Here is a 20,451-nt window from a genome sequence, read left to right as displayed (position 1 = left end):
CTATGGGGGGGAGGAACGTGCAGATCTGCCCTCGCAGAGGAGGGAGAGCTTGTACCTGAATAAAACTTGGTCTTAACGGTGCCACTGGACTGTTTTGGATTGCTAGCTATTGTGTGGGGGGGGATGTGCAGATCTGCCCTCGCAGAGGAGGGAGAGCTTGTACCTGAATAAAACTTGGTCTTAAAGGTGCCACTGGACTGTTTTGGATTGATAGCTAGGGGAGGGGGGACACACACAGATCTGCCTCACTCAGATCTGAGCCTCGCTCAGCCCTGGGACGTCTCCTTGCAGTCTGCCCTCTGAAGCCTCCGGCCGCTCTCTGGTTCCCACTCACTGTTGAAATGCAGCAAGGCTTTGGGGGTGACCGGGGTGGACGTCAAGACCAGCATCTCCAGCCCTTTCAAGCCCTCCCGGCACACCTCGGCGGCCACCTCTTGGTTCACCTCCGTCACGTGGTCCAGCTCCAGCACCTGGAGTCGCATGCAGTTCCGGGCTGGGGAGAAAGAGACGCGTTCAGGGGAGGGGCAGGTGGAGGACAGACGAAACAGAGAGTGGCTGGAATGTGGAACTCGCTGCCAGAGGATGTCTCGATCGCCACAGGACAGGACAGCTTTAAAGGGGGCTTAGACAGATTCATGGAGGACAGGCCTATCAGTGGCTACTAGCCATTGTGACTGAGGGGAACCTCCACATTCAGAAGCAGTCAGTCCCTGAACCCCAGTGCCAGGAGGAAACATAAAGGCCCCGGCCTCTATGTCCTCCAGAGGAACTGGTTGGCCAGTGTGTGACCCTCCCTGGTCGGATCCAGCAGGGCTCTTCTGAGGTTCTAATCAGGGGAAGGCCTCGGCCTCTCTGCCCTCTTGTTGGCCCTCCAGAGGAACTGGTTGGCCCCTGTGTGAGATGGGATGCTGGTCTAGATGGACCCTCACTGGTCTGATCCAGCAGGGCTCTTCTGAGGTTCTTATCAGGGGAAGGCCTCGGCCTCTCTGCCCCGTTGTTGGCCCTCCAGAGGAACTGGCTGGCCCCTGTGTGAGACAGGATGCTGGACCGGATGGACCCTCACTGGTCTGACCCAGCAGGGCTCTTCTGAGGTTCTTATCAGGGGAAGGCCTCAGTCTCTCTGCCCTGTGGTTGGCCCTGCAGAGGAACTGGTCGGCCTCTGTGAGAGACGGGAGGCTGGACTGGATGGACCCTCATTGGTCTGATCCAGAAGAGCTCTTCTGATGTTCTTCTCAGGGGAAGGCCTTGGCCTCTCTGCCCTGTTCTTGGCCCTCCAAAGGAACTGGCTGGCCCCTGTGTGAGACAGGAGGCTGGACTAGATGGACAAGCCACAAGGTATAGATAGGGACTCTGGGGCAAGTGATGCTGTCATCTTGGTGCTTGGGGGGTCAACAGTGGGAGGGCTTCTAATGTCCTGGCCCCACTGGTGGACCTCCTGATGGCACCTGGTATTTCTGGCCACTGTGTGATACAGAGTGTTGGATTGGATGGGCCTTTGGCCTGATCCAACATTGGCATCTCTTATGTTCTTATGACCCTCACTGGTCTGATCCAGCAGGGCTCTTCTGAGATTCTTATCAGGGGAAGGCCTCAGCCTCTCTGCCCTGTTGCTGGCCCTCCAGAGGAACTGGTTGGCCGCTGTGTGAGACAGGATGCTAGACTAGATGGACCCTCACTGGTCTGATCCAACAGGGCTCTTCTGATGTTCTTATGAAGCCCTCGGCCTCTGTGCCCTGCTGTTGGCCCTCCAGAGGAACTGGCTGGCCATTGTGTGTTATTTTAAGAAACAAATGTTCAAGATGCAGCTGCATGGTATTAACTAGTATCATCTTTATAGAGTCAGGATCCAGTTAGTTGTAGAGAGCATTTGCGAGCTAGAAAATGAAGGCTTTAGCTGGGTGAAATAGTATAGAGCATTTGCCAGCTGGAATAATGAAGGCTCTAGCCAGATTAAATATAATAAGAGCTAGATTGCTACTACCTAAATAAGTTAGTGTTTGTGGAGAGCATGGCCAGTAAAATCCAGGAGGCTTTCTTGTATCTACAAAGGATTGGCTTGCTCCAGAAATAAACACTTTTATGGAACCAGAAGTAAGTTTTCTAAAAGTTTTGTTGCTGTTCAGTCGCACAGTCGAGTTCGACTCTTTGCAACCCCATGGACCAGATCACGCCAGGCCTTCCTGTCTTCCGCCGTCCTCTGAAGTTTGCTCAGTTTCATGTTCGTTGCATCTATGACACTGTTTAACCATCTCATCCTTTGCTGTCCCCGTCTTCTTTGACCTTCAGTCTTTCCCAGCATCAGGGTCTTCTTCTCCAGTGAATGCTCCCTTCTCATTGGGTGGCCAAAGTATTTGAGCTTCAGTTTCATTATCTGGCCTTCCAGGGAACAGTCAGGGTTGATTTCTTTTAGGATGGACTGATTTGATCTTCTTGCAGTCCAAGGGACTCTCAAGAGTCTTCTCCAGCACCATAGTTCAAAGGAATCTATTCTTCGGCGCTCGGCCTTCCTTATAAAACTAAATTATTATAAGTTTAAAATAACTATTTTCCATGCAGCTTCAGGTGGAGTTTTATTGATTATGGTTTATTCCAGGACATTATGAAGGAAATTAAGAAATTAAGAATTTACAATGCTGAGCTGGATTTAAGACGCTGACACCTCCTTTAAATATTGGATTACGCCTGAGGAAGACTTTAAATTTGAAATGAGTTCACAATCGGGTACTCATTATGTTGGACTATGTGTACTTTTTGTTGTTGTTGCAATATTGTATAAGTGAGAATAATGGACAAATTGTCGCACTTTTGTAAAGTTTTAGAAAAGCAATGTTAATCTTATAAATGCTGTTCATATCACAGGGTTTGCTTGAGGTTTTTTCCTATGGATATCTGTGACCCCTTTTGTTTTGTTTTGGCCATTGTGTGAGACAGGACGTTAGACTAGACAGACCCCTGGTCTGATCCAGCAGGGCTCTTCTGATGTTCTTATGAACCGGCTGTTTTGTGCATGGAACGCTATGCAAGACGCATGATGCTTGTCTCTCCTGTGGGAACTCTTAGCACGTCAGGTCACGTATAAGCCCAGCATAGACCTGACACAGAGATCCACACTGTGGGCATAAGAACATAAGAACATAAGAGATGCCAGTGTTGGATCAGGCCAAAGGCCCATCCAGTCCAACACTCTGTGTCACACAGTGGCCAGAAATACCAGGGGCCATCAGGAGGTCCACCAGTGGGGCCAGGACACTGGAAGCCCTCCCACTGTTGACCCTCCCACTGTTCACGCGTGCCTTCTTCCTCATAGCATGTGCGATGCGTCACAAAGGAAGATCCCCCCCCTCCCGCCGGCTTTATCCACAGGATGTCCCCTCTTCCTGTCCCCAACGTGCAAGTATCATCCGAGCGGACCTTCTCTTTTTCAGTTCCACAGAAACCGATTTCAGAGACGGGGTGCAAAACGGGACTTACCTAAGGACGCCAACCCCTGCACGCCGCAGCCCGCGCCGCCGACGCCCAGCGCCCTCAAATGCGGCCAACACCGTCCAATCATCTGCAGGCAGCGGTTGCTAAATCGTGTTGGTTGCTGGCTGGAAAAGAGGGGTTGTTTTTTTAAAGTATAGCAGGAGCTGATCAAAGCATCCCAATTTGCATATCATTAGCAGAGGCAAATGAGGAAGGGGATGTGCCATCTCCTTTGGCTTATGGGAGCTCCAGTGCGGCTTGATTAGAGATGTAATTTAACTTCTCTGTTATGTTTTCTGGGTAACAAACGGGCAGCAAGGGGCTTTTCCATAGAATCGTTTCTTTGCACTTTACTGGGGGGAAGAATCAGGGAATGATACAGCCATATTTTGCAAAATGGATTTGGGGATTTCCATTCCGGCTATTTCCCCCTTGGAATTTCCCCCCTGTAATTGATTTCTTTTTCCTTTGAAGAAAAAGAAGAAGAGGAGATTGGATTTATACCCCGCCCTTCACTACCCAAAGGAGTCTCAGAGCGGCTCACAAACTCCTTCCCCATCCCTCCCCACAACAGACACCCTGTGAGGTAGGTGGGGCTGAGAGAGCTCTTGACAGAAACAGCTCTTTTTCAGGAACAGCTCTTATCAAAACTAAGGCTTGCCTGAGGTCATCCAGCCAGGTGCAAGTGGAGGAGTGGGGAATCAAACCCGGTTCTCCCAGATTAGAGTCCGTGCACTTAACCACTAGACCAAACTGGCCCTCACCCCGTGAGGTAGGTGGGGCTGAGAGAGCTCTCTCGAGGACTGTCCTTGAGAGAACAGCACTGACAGAACTCTGGCTTGCCCAAGGTCATCCAGCAGCTGCAAGTGGAGGAGTGGGGAATCAAACCCGGTTCTCCCAGAATAGAGTCCGCACACTTAACCACGACACCAAACTGGCTCTCTTTGTTGTAATGGATCACAAATCTAAGCCCACAGACAATGTTTTCGCAGCAGACATCCCAAGGAGTCAGTTCATATATTCAAGGCCAAGCAGTACATTACAGGGAGCTCCGTTTTCTTTTTTCCCCCATTAAAAATTAGCTGGGTTGGGCTGCGATGGAGGGCTCCACACCTGCTGAAATGTAAACTGCGAGCTCTGCTGCCTCATTTGGCCTTGGAGCCACGTGGGAAGAGAGAACAGGGTTAACCCTTCAGCCTCTCTGCATTTTCAGTCATCAAAACCGGCTCTCCTGCTCTTCCGCTGGCAGGCTAAAGGAAACCGATTTATCTTTTAACTCCCTCCCCATCCCAATGTTAATAGCAAAGCCAGAAGAACAGTTTTGATCAGCGAAACCAAGAGAACCTTGAAGGGTTAAACACCAGATCATCGGTGTTCCCTCTAAGCTGAGTTTGTGTGAGCTAGCTCATAGGTTTCTTAGCCTGCGGCTCACCTGTTTTTGTCTTCGCTCGGGAAGGAGGGCTCCAGAGCAAACTAATTTATGCAGCAGCCAAATCGCTCGCTCACCACTTTCATGCCAGGAGCTCCCAAAGTACAATTTTTGCTCACAAGACTCCATAGCTTGGAGGGAGCACAGTATATCATAGAATCATAGAGTTGGAAGGGACCTCCAGGGTCCTCTAGTCCAACCCTCTGCACAATGCAGGAAATTCACAAATACCCCACACCCAGTGATCCCTGCTCCACGCCCAGAACATCTCATAGGCCTCATGCCTTGTGTCCAAATCAGGTACATTTAACCCAAACGGTGTTTCAGTTGCGTACCTTCCTATTTAGGTCCTAGAGATTCAAAAGCAATATGGAGCCACTGTGAACATAATAATGTGAGGTCTATATAGTGCATTATATATAGTACATAGCATAACGAATTCGCTTCAAGGTGCTGGTACTTACCTTTAAAGCCCTATATGGCCAGGGTCCAACATACCTGAGGGACCGCCTTTCCCCGTATATACCCCAGAGAGCACTATGGTCGGGGGCGCAACATTGACTGGTTTTTCCAGGCCCCCGGGAGGCCAGGCTCGCGGCTACTAGAGCCAGGATCCCTTCTGGTGCCCCCCGTGTGCCCCCCGGTCAGAGCCAGCGGGGGGCGCTTTTGGCAGGGGGGTGGGTGCAGTTTGGTGCCTCTAATGGCTGGGGCGCTCTAGGCGAACGCCTAGTTCGCCTAGAGCGAGCCGGCCCTGCATCTGGCCCTGAGAGCGGACTGCAGTTACCCAGCAAGCTCCAATGGCAGAGTGAAGATTCAACCCTGGTACCCACAGATCCTAGTCTGATACTCTAACCATGACACCATGCTGGCTCTCGTGTCCTTCGTGATCAGTTATTTTATTATTATCTTTTGTAACATGCATCTAGGAGCTGCGGTGGCTCAAGTGGTTAAGACGCTGAACTGCAGGCTGTGGAAGGACGGTAGTTCAGCAGTTCGAGACCCGAGTGTGCCACATGACGAAGTGAACTCCCGTCTCTGGTTCCAGCTCCTGCCAACCTAGCAGTTGGAAAGCAAGAAACTGCAAGTAGATAAATAGGTACCACTTCGGTGGAAGGGAACAGCGTTCCGTGCACCTCGGCATCTAGTCATGCCGGCCACATGACCACGGAAACGTCTTCGGACAGCGCTGGCTCTTCGGTTTTGAAACGGAGATGAGCACCACATCCCTAGAGTTGGATTCGACTGGCTTTCGAGCAAGGGACACCTTTACCTTTACCTTTAATATGCATCTATTTTTTAAAGAATCCCACAGTATGAACATGGTGCAGCAAGTCTTACCAAGGGTGGAGCGGTGCCACTTGTAAGGAGATTATGTCTCGGCAGCCTGCCCCCAACGCCCAGATGACTTCGTGGCCCACGGGATCTGTAGAACTCCTGTAACAAGAAAGAAGAGGGGGGGAGAGACCTTGAGTGCCTGCCTGGTTTTTTCTGGGAGGAGGAAAGTTCTTCTTTCCAGCAAGGGCAGAGCCGTTGCTGCGTCAGGACCTCAGCCGGGATTTTGCGGCTTGTGGGGCAATTTGTTCTCTCTGGTGGGGCGGAAGTTCTCAGCGCAGAAAGAAAAGCCATTGAGTCAATAGGAAGCTGTGACCAGGATAGATCTCTAAACTGCAAGCTGTCAGCCACTTGAGATGACAGTCCTCAGCTGCTGCAAGTTAATCACCTCTGCCAGCCTAAGCAACAGAAGAACACAAGAGAAGCCCATGTTGGATCAGGCCAATGGCCCATCCAGTCCAACACTCTGTGTCCAACACTCTGGCCAGAAATACCAGCTGCCATCAGGAAGTCCAGCAGTGGGGCCAGAACATTAGAAGCCCTCCCACTGTTTGCCCAACCCCCCAAGCACCAAGAAGACAGAGCATCCCTCGCCCCAGACCGAGAGTTCCTGTCTATACCTTGTGGCTAAGAGCCACTGGTGGACCTCTGCTCCATATGTTTATCTAATTCCCTCTTGAAGCCGTCCATGCTTGTAGCCGCCGCCACCTCCTGTGGCAGTGAATTCCATGTGTTAATCATTCTTTGGGTGCAGAAGGACTTCCTTTTATCTGTTCTAACCCGACCGCTCAGCAATTTCATGGAGTGCCCACGAGTTCTTGTCTTGTGAGAAAGGGAGAAAAGGACTTCTTTCTCAACCTGCTCTGTCCCACGCATAAGCTTAAAAACCTTGATCATGTCACCCCTCCGCCCCGAGCTAACTAGCCCCGAGCGCTTTATCCTGTCTTCATAGGGAAAGTGTTCCAACCCTTTGATCATTCTAGTTGCCCTTTTCTGCACTTTTTCCAATGCTATGATATCCTTTTTGAAGTGTGGTGACCAGAACTGTACACAGTATTCCAAATGAGGTCGCACCATTGATTTATACAATTCTGTGAACAAGCTAGCAGGTGGGGGTGATGACTTCTATAGTCAAGAAAGGTGACACTTAGGCAGGAAAACTCTCTCAAAGGAGACCAGCTTCTTGACACAGAGTTAGAAGAGGTCCTAGAGGTCACCTACTCAAACCCCCTTGCTCAGTGCAGGAATTCGTCTACAGCACCCCACTCTGCTTAAAAGAGCACACACCTTTTAAAAATGCATTAAAATGATTGAAAAAAGCATTTATAGGCGGCACTCGGGTCTCGAACTGCCGAGCTACCGACCTTCCGGTCTGCAGTTCAGCGTCTGAACCACTGAGCCACCGTGACTCTCCATTAGCTCCATCATGGTTAATACTAATTGATACCTATCCTCCATGAATAGTCCGTTTTTAGAGCCATCTAAAGCAGTGCAAGGAGCTGCGGTGGCTCAAGTGGTTAAGATGCTGAACTGCAGGCTGTGGAAGGTCAGTAGTTCAGCAGTTCGAGACCCGAGTGTGCCGCATGACGGAGTGAGGCTCCCGTCTCTCGTTCCAGCTCCTGCCAACCTAGCCGTTCGAAAGCAAGAAATTGCAAGTAGATAAATAGGTACCACTTCGGTGGGAAGGGAACAGCGTTCCATGCGCCTTGGTGTTTAGTCATGGCGACCACATGACCACAGAAACGTCTTCGGACAGCGCTGGCTCTTCGGCTTTGAAACAGAGATGAGCACCGCAACCCTAGAGTCGGATTCGACTGGCTTTTGAGCAAGGGGACCTTTACCTTTACCTTTTAAAGCAGTGCAAATCAGGAATTCTTGTATCAGTGAGTTCCATAAGTTATGTGCAATTGTGGAGGGTTTTTTCTCCTGCCCTGAATTTCTAATCCTTTTCATTTCCCTTCCTGACTTTTAGGGCTTTGGGAGAGGGAGAAAATTGTCTTCCTGTGCACCATGTTATAAACCTCTAAATGCCTTGACATTTAAAATATCGCTATTTTGTGTTTTCATGGAAAAAGCCTCGCGGTAGCTCATACGTAGTCATTAAATGAACAAACAATTTATCAAAAAGAAAAAAGAAAGACAGCTTATCAAAACCGCAAATCCATCTGCGTATCGACGCACAGTTAGAATCAACACCCCTATGATAAACGCCAGGACCAAAAACACAAACTAAGAAGTGATTCCATGCATTAAAAATATTTACATTTAGATCAAGGCGGGTGGCCGTGTTAGTCTGTCTGTAGCAGTATAAAAAAGACACCCTATGAGGTTGGTCGGGCTGAGAGAGCTCTGACAGAAACCTTTTTTGAACAGCTCTAACAGAACTATGGCTTGCCCAATTTCATCCAGCAGGTGCACATGGAGGAGTGGGGAATCAAACCCTGACAGAACTACGGCTTGCCCAAGGTCATCCAGCAGGTGCACATGGAGGAGTGGTGGAATCCAACCCGGTTCTCCTAGAATTAGAGTCCGCTGCTCTTAACCACTACACCAAACTGACTCTGAGAGAACTTGTGACTGACTCAAGGTCACCCAGCAGCTGCATGTGGAGGAGTGGGGAATCAAACCTGGTTCTCCCAGTAGAGTCCTGCCGCTCTTAATCACTACACCAAAGTGGACTCCGTGGCATTGTACCCTGCTGAGGTCCCTCCTCGCCCCAAAGCCCTCCCTCCCCAGGCGCTGCACACACACACACCCAATATCCAGGAATTTCCCAACCTGGCTTTGGTGTCGTGGTTAAGTGCGCGGACTCTAATCTGGGAGAACCGGGTTTGATTCCCCACTCCTCCACTTGCACCTGGCTGGATGACCTTGGGCAAGCCACAGTTCTCTCAGAGCTGTTCTTGAAAGAGAGCAGTTTCTCTCAGAGCTCTCTCAGCCCCGCCTACCTCATAGAGCGTCTGTTGTGGGGAGAGGAAGGGAAGGAGATTGTAAGCCGCTCTGAGACTCCGAGTGAAGGGCAGGGTATGAATCCACAGCTACAAAGACCTCTTCCAACGCTGTAGACTATCTTGCTCCTGATAAAGGACTGATGAAAGTTGCAACAGTCATAGAAACATGCCTCCTAGGCAAAAATTGCATGTTTCGACAAATTCTTCTTCAGGCAGACATATTTTCCTGGAACTGAATAACAATATACAATATGACTGCTAAATTACTATTTCTGGAGAATATAACAGCCTGCTGCATCTTTAATCATTTATGTCTGTTGCAACTTTCATCAGTCCTTTATGTGGACTTTTCTGTTAGTAGATACAATGTACTTTAGGTTTTTGTATGTGGATAAGATATACTAGAGTCTGTGCTGCAAGTAAATCAATATATGAAGGTACAAGTACATATTAGTAGAAGTGTGTTTTGTTCTATCGCGGTGTTTCGTTATGGTTGTCTAACTTTGCTGTGTTCCCCGTGTGTTCGTACCCATCTGCAGGTTGGCAACCCGAGAGATGCCAAGTGTGTTTTGTCTGGAGGAGGGAGGCTCAAAACAGTCCAAAGCGACACTCGTCTGGAGCCCCTGAAGCGGACTCCTGCTCCCCTCCTTCCCGATTTGGAATGACCCAGTTCGGCGCTTCAGAGGAGCCTAAAATAAGCCCAAATCGTATTATCTGGAACGCTCATCCATCTCGGAGAAGGCCGCCTGCCAAGACTCCCAGGCCGGTTTGTCTCAGCCTTAATTAAAGCGCATGAGTCACGGTGACAGGTGAGGGAGCCGCGAGAGCATTCAGGTGAGGCAGAACATTCCCTGCGGACGGACCGAGAGACGGGCGAAGTCGGCTGCCGATGCTGACTCGGCCCGTCACCTCCACGTAAGGGAAGCGGCTCTCCGGCACAGGTTTTCCCCTGCCTGGCAAGAGCGGACTGGAAGCCAGCTGCCCTTCTGAGAAAGCTACCTGTTCAGCCACCCGATGGGAAATACCTGGAGAGAAGGAGAAGAGACTGGATGTATATCCCACCCTTCACTCACAGTCTCAGAGGGGCTTACAATCTCCTTTCCCTCTTCCTCTCCCCACAACGGACACCCTGTGAGCTAGGTGGGGCTGAGAGAGCTCTGAGATACCTGTGACTGACCCAAGGTATTGTGTAGTGGGTTAGCCGCCTGAATGAAGGCCGCAAACCGGCATGGTCCAATGCACGCTTTATTAGTACACAACAAGAACAAACTACTAACGGCCGGCTGGCCAACTGTATACATCCTTGGGGAAACACCCCTGGGTCCCGTTGGTGGGTTTGAATCTCCCGCCACGGTTCCCATTGGTTCCCCAGTGGAAGGACTAGGATCCTAGTCCTCATTGTTCACCCAGCGTCAAGCTCTGGGGAGTTCGCTGGCCCCTGGTTGCGGTCAGCGGACACAACACAAGGTCACACAGGTGGCAGCATGTGGAGGAGTGGGGAATCAAATCCAGTTCTCCAGATTAGAGTCTGCCACTCTTCACCACTACATAACTGACAAAATGGCAGCGGGGGAGAAGCGAGATCTAAATATTGTGAACGAATTATCGAACGCACGTTTCGAGGAGGTGGCAATCTTTTGGCACGGAAGACTGGATTGTTCTGTTTCAGACGGGAGGTGGGAGGAGAGCATTTCTGGATGCTGCCCTACGAGAGAAACGGCCAGCCCACAAGTCTGGGTTGCTTCCAGGCTTGGGGGAGGAACCTGAGCCCCCCTGTGCCCAGGGGACTCATCTGCCCACCCCAGTGACCCCTCATGCACTCCTTTTTATGCCCCCCACCCATCAGGGCATCGTTTTCCTGTTTGCAAACCCTCCCACCATCTTTGCTCAGTTATCTGTGCCATCCCCCACTGCCGCCGGGAGCGCCACCGCTGCGTACCACCCACACGCCCTTCCTCAATGACTCTGGGCAGTTGGAAGCACAGGTACAGACGGGGGGCAGCGGAGGTGTGTGGGTGGGGGTCAGTGGCTATGGGCCCCACTAGAAGTCCTGGCCCTGACAGCTGCCCCAAGTAGATAACTAGCGCAGAAGGGAGCAGGCCATACTAGAACCTCTCTTCTTGATGTCCCAATATTTTTACTTGCAAGCAGTGTTCCCTCTAAGCTGTAGAGTCCTGTGAGCAAAAATTCTACTTTGTGAGCTCCTGGCATTAAAGTTGTGAGCAGGTGATTTGGCTACTGCATAAATTAGTGTGTTCTGGAGCCCTCCTTCCTGAGCCGAGACAAAAATCTTTGAGCCGGAGGCTTAAAAACTGTGAGCTAGCTCACACTAACTCAGCTTAGAGGGAACACTGCTCACAAGGGCATTTTTATTCCTTGAAAACGTCACCTTTACCTGCTGCCTTAAGCGGCACAGTCTAGTAACCAGAGCCAAGCCAGGGGGAGGGAACCTTTCCTCCCGCCAGCAGCCTGTTTTGAAAAGAGTCCCCTGCGGCTGCTCGCGGGTCCCCAGATGTCTCTTTCCCCAAGCCTCCCTCCTTATCGAAAACCGTCTCTCTCGCTGACTCAAGCCGGGCTAATTGCAGGGTTTCTTACGGCAGTCCTGACATGGGGACAATTGTGCCACTCCCCAGTCGGCGGTGAAACCGCTTTGCCGTGGCAACCCTGATGAGAATAAAGCCCCAGCTGGGAATGGCAGCGGGTGGGCGGCTCATCAAAAACTTGCTTCCCTCCCCCATCTGTCTCTTCCCCCAGACTCGAGGAAGATAGTGGTCATCAGCTTAGACTTCCACTGTCTCTTCAATGCTAATTTGCACGATTCCTGAACCCAGAAACTTTGGCGCACCGCCAAAGATCGTGCCTGGTGGTCCGGATGCAGCCGGGTACAGCATGTGGGCAGTACTGGTGCAGGAAGAGGTCACCGGTGACCCTGTAGCTACAGTTGCTACCACTGGCCAGATCTGAGCCGAGCAGCCTCTGTACCACTGGACTTAGTTTGATCCCGGCTACTGATACTTCTCCACAGTAGCAGCCCGTGATGTGGTGTAGTGGTTAAGCGTGTGGAATCTGATCTGGGAGAACCAGATTTGATTCCCCACGCTGCCACATGCAGCAGCTGGGGTGACCTTGGGTCAGTCACAAGTTCTCTCAGAGCTATTCTCTCAAGGGCAGTTCTTGAGAGAGCTCTCTCAGGCCCACCCACCTCACAGGGTGTCCGCTGTGGGGAGGGGGAAGGAAAGGGATTGTAAGCCGCTCTGAGACTCCAATCTCTCTTCTTCTTCCTCCAGGGTAGCAGCCCACCACGAATACATCCTTGCATCTTCTACATGAAGAGGAGAAGAAGAAAAAGAACAGCAACAACAGCAACAGGAGGAGGAGGAGATGGGATTTATACCCTGCCCTTCACTCGGAGTCTCAGAGCGGCTTACAATCTCCTTTCCCTTCCCCTCCCCACAACAGACACCCTGTGAGGTCGGTGGGGCTGAGAGAGCTCTTTCGAGGACTGCCCTTGAGAGGACAGCTTTGAGAGAACTTGTGACTGACCCAAGGTCACCCAGATGGCTGCATGTGGAGGAGGAGTGGGGAATCATACCCAGTTCTCCAGATTAGAGTCTGCCACTCTTGAAACACTGCACCAGACCCCAGCCCTGCTCCTCCAAGTAGCTCAGGCTCACGCATACCAGGGGTCTCCAACCTTTCAGAGTTGGTGGACATGTTTGGAATTCTGACACAAGGCGGTGGGCAACAGCCACAAAATGGCTGCCGCAGCAGACGGCACCACACACATAACATCAGGGAGTTAGATTATGCATAGCTTTAGCAGCACCTCTTCAACATTTCATGCAGGAAACCTGTTTAACCGGATGCCTTTTTAAATGAGCGAACTTGTTTTAAAATAGTTTTCCAGTACGCATGGCTTCCCTTCCGTCACCCAGCAAAGATCCTTGCGTTTGTAAAGATCCAAATGACCAATCAGAAGGCCTGCTGGAGAAAAGGCCCATTTGGTTCCACCTACTTTCCAGAAGGAGGAGGAGGAGGAGGAGATTGGATTTATACCCGGCCCTTCACTACCCGAAGGAGCCTCAGAGCGGCTTACAAACGCCTTTCCCTTCCCCTCCCCACAACAGACACCCTGTGAGGTAAAAGAAGAAGAGGAGGAGATTGGATTTATACCCTGCCCTTCACTACCCAAAGGAGTCTCAGAGTGGCTGACAATCTCCTTTCCCTTCCCCTCCCCACAACAGACACCCTGTGAGGTAGAAGAAGAAGAAGAGATTGGATTTATACCCCGCCCTTCACTACCTGAAGGAGCCTCAGAGCGGCTTACAAACTCCTTTCCCTCCCCCTCCCCACAACAGACACCCTGTGAGGTAGGTGGGGCTGAGAGAGCTCTTTCGAGGACTGCCCTTGAGAGAATAGCTCTGAGAGAACTTGTGACTGACCCAAGGTCACACCAGCAGCTGCATGTGGAGGAGTGGGGAATCAACCTGGTTCTCCCACATTAGAGTCTGCGCGCCTAACCACTACACCAAACTGGGCGTACCTGGTGAGCGCCATGAAAGGTGTCAGGGCCGGGGGCCCCACTGTGCCCCCGGGCACCACGTTGGGTACCCCTGATGTATACAGTTCTCCGATCCTCCATTTTATACTCACAACAATCCTGCAAGGTAAGATAGGCAGAGAGAGGGAAGACCTGTGCAAGGTCACTCAGAGAGAGCCTTGTGGCTGAAAGGGGAAGTAAACCTAGGACTCCTCGTCCGCGTACGCACAAAAACAACCACAGACTGTTGTCTGAAATCTTTGCCCGGATACCTCCCGCTGGAACGGTTTCTGCCAGTCCACGCTGCCTCAGCCCAGGTCTGCCGACACGACTCTGTGGGGGTTTTGTTCTGAATGTCAGACTCCTGCACATTGGAGCCAAAACTCCTAAATATAAATACACATTGATGGGGTCTGAACTGGCAGAGACTGATCAAGAGAGAGATCTTGGAGTTGTAGTAGATAACTCACTGAAAATGTCGAGACAGTGTGTGACTGCAGTAAAGAAGGCAAATGCTATGCTGGGGATTATTAGGAAGGGTATTGAAAACAGATCAGCCAATATCATAATGCCCCCGTATAAATCAATGGTGCGACCTCATCTGGAATACTGTGTGCAGTTCTGGTCACCACACCTTAAAAAGGATATTATAGCTTTGGAAAAAGTGCAGAAAAGGGCAACTCGAATGATAAAAGGGTTGGAACACTTTCCCTATGAGGAAAGGTTAAGGCGCTTAGGGCTCTTTAGCTTGGAGAAACGACGACTGAGGGGTGACATGATCGAGGTTTATAAGATTATGCATGGGAAAGAACAGGTAGAGAAAGAGGTACTTTTCTCCCTTTCTCACAATACAAGAACTCGTGGGCACTCCATGAAACTGCAGAGCGGTCGGGTTAGAACGGATAAAAGGAAGTACTTCTTCACCCAAAGAGTGATTAACACACGGAATTCACTGCCACAGGAGGTGGTGGCGGCTACAAGCATGGACGGCTTCAAAAGGGAATTAGATAAGCATATGGAGCAGAGGTCCATCAGTGGCTATTAGCCACAAGGTATAGATAGGGGCTCTGGGGCAAGGGATGCTCTGTCATCTTGGTGCTTGGGGGGGGGCAACAGTGGGAGGGCTTCTGGTGTCCTGGCCCCACTGGTGGACCTCCTGATGGCACCTGGTATTTCTGGCCACTGTGTGACAAGAGTGTTGGACTGGATGGGCCTTTGGCCTGATCCAACATGGGCTTCTCTTATGTTCTTATGTTCTACCTTGGCCGAAGCCCCAATCCGCCCACTTACCGGTAGGTGACGGCTTGGAGCGCCCGGCAGTAGCAGCTGGCGAGCCAGAGGGAGCGATCCGTCAAGATGTTGGGGCAGTGAGAAATCCGGAGGATCAAGAGGTTACTCCCGGTGGCCTTCAGCAAGGACTCCAGGCCGGCTTCCAGGCAGCCCCTGGGGAGAAGAGGCAGGCGGCAGAAGGGGTTCAGGCATCACGGCACGACGACGTCTCCGCAGCAGCAAAACTCACATCCAGTTGAGACCGCCTGGGTGACTTTACAGCAATAACTTCTAGGTGGTTGGTTCCCCTGATCTTTCCCTGCCCCGGACTATGGGCGATTCTGCACTGGCTTCTCCTGCCGTTGTTTCACCAAACCCACCTTGGAACAGAAATTCCCTTTTGTATTGCACGCCGCTTTCACTGCTTTTGATCAACAGATTTTATGGTACCCTCTACACAACATGCTTTCTTTGATCAACGGGTTTTATTGGCACCTTCTACTCTGTGTGCCACGATCGCTTTCTTTGCTCAACGGGTTTTATGGTACCATGTACAATACATGCTGCTTTCGCTTTCTTTGCTCAACGGGTTTTATGGTACCCTCTACTCTGCGTGCCACTTTCGCTTTCTTTGATCAACCGTTTTATGGTACCCTCTACACTACATGCCACTTTCACTTTCTTTGAGCAACAGTTTTATGGTACCCTCTACACAGCATGCCGCTTTCGCTTTCTTTGACCATCGGGTTTCATGGTTACATCTACCCTGCGTGCCGCTTTTGCTTTCTTTGACCCTCTGGTTTTATGGTACCCTTTACTCTGTGTGTCACTTTCGCTTTCTTTTATCATGGGTTTTACGGTACCCTCTACTCTGTGTGCCGCTTCCGCTTTCTTTGATCAACGGGTTTTATGGTACCCTCTACACTGCGTGCCGCTTTTGCTTTTGGTGATAATCTGGTTTTATGGTACCCTCTACATTGCATACAGCTTTTGCTTTCTTTTAGCATTGGATTTTATGGTACCCTCTACATTGTGTGCCACTTTTGCTTTCTTTGAGCATCGGGTTTTATGGGACCCTCTACACTGCGTGCTGCTTTCACTTTCTTTGATCATTGGGTTTTATGGGACCCTCTACACTGCATGCCGCTTCCGCTTTCTTTGAGCATCGGGTTTTATGGTACCCTCTACACAGCATGCTGCTTTCACTTTCTTTGATCATCGGATTTTATGGTACCCTCTACACTGCGTGCCGCTTCTGCTTTCTTTGATCATCGGGTTTTATGGTACCCTCTACACCGCGTGCCGCTTCTGCTTTCTTTGATCATCGGGTTTTATGGTACCCTCTACACTGCGTGCCGCTTTTGCTTTCGGTGATCATCTGGTTTTATGGTACCCTCTACATTGCATACAGCTTTCACTTTCTTTTAGCATTGGGTTTTATGGTACCCTCTACACTGCGTGCCGCTTTCGCTTTCTTTGATCATCGGGTTTTATGGGACCCTCTACACTGTGTGCCGCTTTCGCTTTCTTTGATCATCGGGTTTTATGGGACCCTCTACACTGCGTGCAGCTTTCGCTTTCTTTGATCATCGGGTTTTATGGGACCCTCTACTCTGCGTGCCGCTTCCGCTTTCTTTGATCATCGGGTTTTATGGGACCCTCTACACTGCGTGCCGCTTTCGCTTTCTTTGATCATCGGGTTTTATGGGACCCTCTACACTGCGTGCAGCTTTCGCTTTCTTTGATCATCGGGTTTTATGGGACCCTCTACTCTGCGTGCCGCTTTCGCTTTCTTTGATCATCGGGTTTTATGGGACCCTCTACTCTGCGTGCCACTTTCGCTTTCTTTGATCATCGGGTTTTATGGTACCTTCTGCATAGATTCATGGCCGTTCAGGGGTGACTTTGCAGTCAGTACAGCATAACCCCGGGGGTATCTGAATGTGGTTCTGAGCTGCACCTTTTCCTCAGTGTTGAGAAAGTGTGGAGCGAATGCCAGTTGCAGAATCACCCTATGTGGACCGGATGTAAAACTGCCCGTGGACCCAGAACCCGCCGTTTCCCCAGTTGCGGCATGGAGGGTTTCTCTCTCTCTCTCTCACTCACCGTGTGCTTTTCATGTAGTCCTCCCGCGTCTCCTTCTTCCCCCGCTGGCGGGGCTTCAGGTTCTGGAGGGTGAGGGAGTGCGTTTGGGTGCACCACTGGGACAGCATGACCAGGAACTGCAGGGAAGACCAAAGAGAGAGCAGCTCTCAGCGACGGAAGCCCTGCCTGTGGGAACCAGAGACCCTGGGCGTGAGATCGGTGTCTCTCTGTGCTAGGAGGCACCTGATGAAATGTCACCAGGGGGTGTGGGGCCAACTGGAGGAAGGCCTTGCCCGAACGGAATCCACAGTGCTCGTGGAACTCACCGCCACAAGATGCCGCAAGGGCCATCGGCTCAAATGGCTTTAAAGCCGCTTTAGACAAGTTCAGCGGGTGCAGGTAGAGCAATAGCTACCAGCCTCAGTAGGAGAAGATTAGACAAACGTAAAGAAACACCATGCTAGAACAAAACACACTCGAAGAAGAAGAAGAAGAATGTAGTGCCCCTCCCTTTTTTCATTGTAGTTTTGTAGTCTATATAAAAAATGCAATTAAAAAATCCCCTTCGGGGGCCAAAAAAGAAAAGAAAAAGGCCATACGGTAATTATTATTATTAGCAGGCAACAGGGGCGCACTGTACTAAACGATTCACAAAATTACTTGGAAAAATGATTAGGGGCTGTGGTCTGTACTACTGTGTACAGCTTGTTGGAAGTAGGGTCCTGCTATGGAATTTTGCATCGTTTAATGTGTCACATTAACACTTGCACTATGCTTCAGTTCTGTTTTTAGACTTCTGGTTGGTGAGAACCAGTTTGGTGTAGCGGTCAAGTGTGTGGACTCTAATCTGGGAGAACCGGATTTGATTCCCCACTCCTCCACTTGCAGCTGCTGGATGACCTCAGGCAAGCCATAGTTCTTTCAGAGCTGTTCTCTCAAGGGCAGTCCTCGAAAGAGCTCTCTCAGCCCCACCTACCTCACAGGGTGTCTGTTGTGGGGAGGGGAGGGGAAGGGAAAAGAGCTGGTAAGCCACTCTGAGTGAAGGGCGGGGTATAAATCCAGTCTCCTCCTCCTCCTCTTCTTCTTCCCGAATTCCTATTGCACTGTTTATTGAATGCCCCATCTGTCGATCGTATCGACTCACTCTGTGTGATCCATCTTGAGGATCACCTAAGTGGAAAACGCACGTAAACAAATAAATAAAAAGAAATTTCATTTCACTCGAAGATCCCTACGTGTCCCACACGCAGCTGAAGAGTGTCCCCACTGTGTGAAACGAACCTGCGTGTGAAACGTGTTGGGATCTTCGAGCGAAAACGAAATTTCACTTCGCGCTGCACGAGCATTTCTTTTTCCTTCCCTTCCTTGACTCTACACTGGGGCGGTGCCCTTTCCGGCACTCTGCTACTGCTTGGGAAACGAACCTTTTTTTAGAGTGCACTAAGGCAGGTATATATATAGAAATAGAGAGAGAGATATGTATGTATGTAATTTTAGCTACGGTTTTTCACTGGCACAGGCCTGCCTACTCCAACTGAAAAACACCCTCCACGATAGCTCGATTTCCTCAGTCCTTCTGTCGGCATTCTTTTTAAATTGGAGACTGAAACGGGAGGAGGAGGAGACTGGATTTATACCCCGCCCTTCACTACCCAAAGGGGTCTCAGAGTGGCTTCCAATCTCCTTCCCCTTCCCCTCCCCACAACAGACACCCTGTGAGGTAGGTGAGGCTGAGAGAGCTCTTTTGAGGACTGCTCCTGAGAGAACAGCTCTGAGAGAACTTCTGACCCAAGGTCACCCAGCAGCTGCATGTGGAGGAGGAGTGGGGAATTAAACCCAGTTCTCCCAGATTAGAGTCCACACTCCTAACCACTACACCTAAGTGAAGACTTCCTGTATGCAAAGCTGAAGCTCTGCCACTGAGTTGTGGTCTTCTCTGTCTATTACTACCAAGCCTCTAGTGGTAAAAGGGGAGTCTCCCACCCCCAAGTCCCATTGCTTCAGAACAGTGGCAGGAGAAAAATGAAGCAGACAAAGCAGCCTTATGCACTTACCAGAAGTCCATACAGGAAGTGACAAAGGGTAGCTCTAGGAATCACCAGAAACTCTATGGTTTTACCATAGTTTCCCAGTGAGTCATAAAGCTACCCTGCGTCACTTCATGTATGAACTTCCAAGTATGTACATGATGATCTTTTTTAGATTTTCTCCTGAGATGCTGTGCCCCCCTACAGTCATCATTTCGCTGGCCCTGCCTAGAAATTCTACGCCCATCATAACTTTTGCTCAACTTTACAATAAAAGTTACTCTGGCTAGGAAATATTATCGCTTTGACAAGTCCACTTCTTTGCACATTCCTGTTTTTTTTTCCTGCTGGCGTGGAGCCATGGCTCAGTGGCACAGCATCTGCTCGGCATGCAGAAGGTTCCTGGTTCAATGCCCGGCATGTCCAGTTACAGGACTTGGTAGCAGGTGACGTGAAAGACTTCAGCCTGAGACCTCGGAGAGAAGGCAATGCTGATATTGATGGACAAAGGGGCGCTCGGGGCTCTTTAGCTTGGAGAAATGATGGCTGAGTGGTGACATGATCGAGGTTTATAAGATTATGCATGGGAAAGAGCAGGTAGAGAAAGAAGGACTTTTCTCCCTTTCTCACAATACGAGAACTCAAGTGGGCACTCCATGAAATTGCTGAGCAGTCGGGTTAGAGCAGATAAAAGGAAATACTTCTTCACCCAAAGAGTGATGAACACACGGAATTCACTGCCACAGGAGGTGGTGGCGGCTCCAAGCATGGACAGCTTCAAGAGGGAATTGGATAAGCAAGCAGAGGTCCATCCACGGCCATTAGCCACAAGGCATAGATAGGAACTCTCCGTCTGGGGTGAGGGATGCTCTGTGTTCTTGGTGCTGGGGGGGGGGTCAAGAGTGGGAGGGCTTCTAGTGTCCTGGCCCCACTGCTGGACCTCCTGGTGATTTTTGGCCAGTGTGTGACAGAGTGTTGGACTGGATGGGCCATTGACCTGATCCAACATGGCTTCTCTTATTTTGGTGCCTAGGGGGGGCAACAGTGGGAGGGCTTCTAGGGTTTTGGTGGAAATCTTTATGGCACCTGGTATTTTTTTTTTTTTTTTGGCCACTGTGTGACACAGACTGTTGGACTGGATGGGCCATTGGCCTGATCCAACATTGACTTCTCTTATGTTCTTATGTATAAAGAAATGGAGTAGAGGTCCATCAGTGGCTATTAGCCACAAGGTATAGATAGGAACTCTCTGTCTGGGGTGAGGGATACTCTGTATTCTTGGAGCTGGGGGGGGCAAGAGTGGGAGAGCTTCTAGTGTCCTGGCCCCACTGCTGGACCTCCTGATGGCACCTG

General features: G+C 50.4%; 1 protein-coding gene across 1 annotated transcript in view; it reads right to left on the bottom strand.

Moving 5' to 3' along the window:
* Positions 1-20,451, bottom strand: part of FBXO41 (F-box protein 41) — a 67,730-nt gene that overhangs the window by 9,662 nt on the left and 37,617 nt on the right. Inside the window, exons 6-10 of the mRNA XM_015407060.1 lie at positions 17,093-17,208; positions 15,008-15,160; positions 6,233-6,328; positions 3,472-3,590; positions 335-493 (exon numbers count right to left, since the gene is read on the bottom strand). Coding sequence (XP_015262546.1) covers positions 335-493; positions 3,472-3,590; positions 6,233-6,328; positions 15,008-15,160; positions 17,093-17,208 — 643 coding nt within the window. The remainder of the gene's footprint in view (positions 1-334; positions 494-3,471; positions 3,591-6,232; positions 6,329-15,007; positions 15,161-17,092; positions 17,209-20,451) is intronic.

This window comes from Gekko japonicus, unplaced genomic scaffold, assembly GCF_001447785.1.
Source record: "Gekko japonicus isolate JY-2015 unplaced genomic scaffold, Gekko_japonicus_V1.1 scaffold2246, whole genome shotgun sequence".
In the NCBI taxonomy this organism is placed as follows: domain Eukaryota; kingdom Metazoa; phylum Chordata; class Lepidosauria; order Squamata; family Gekkonidae; genus Gekko; species Gekko japonicus.
Note: the sequence above shows the minus strand (reverse complement) of the source record. Positions and strands in the feature narration are given on the sequence as shown.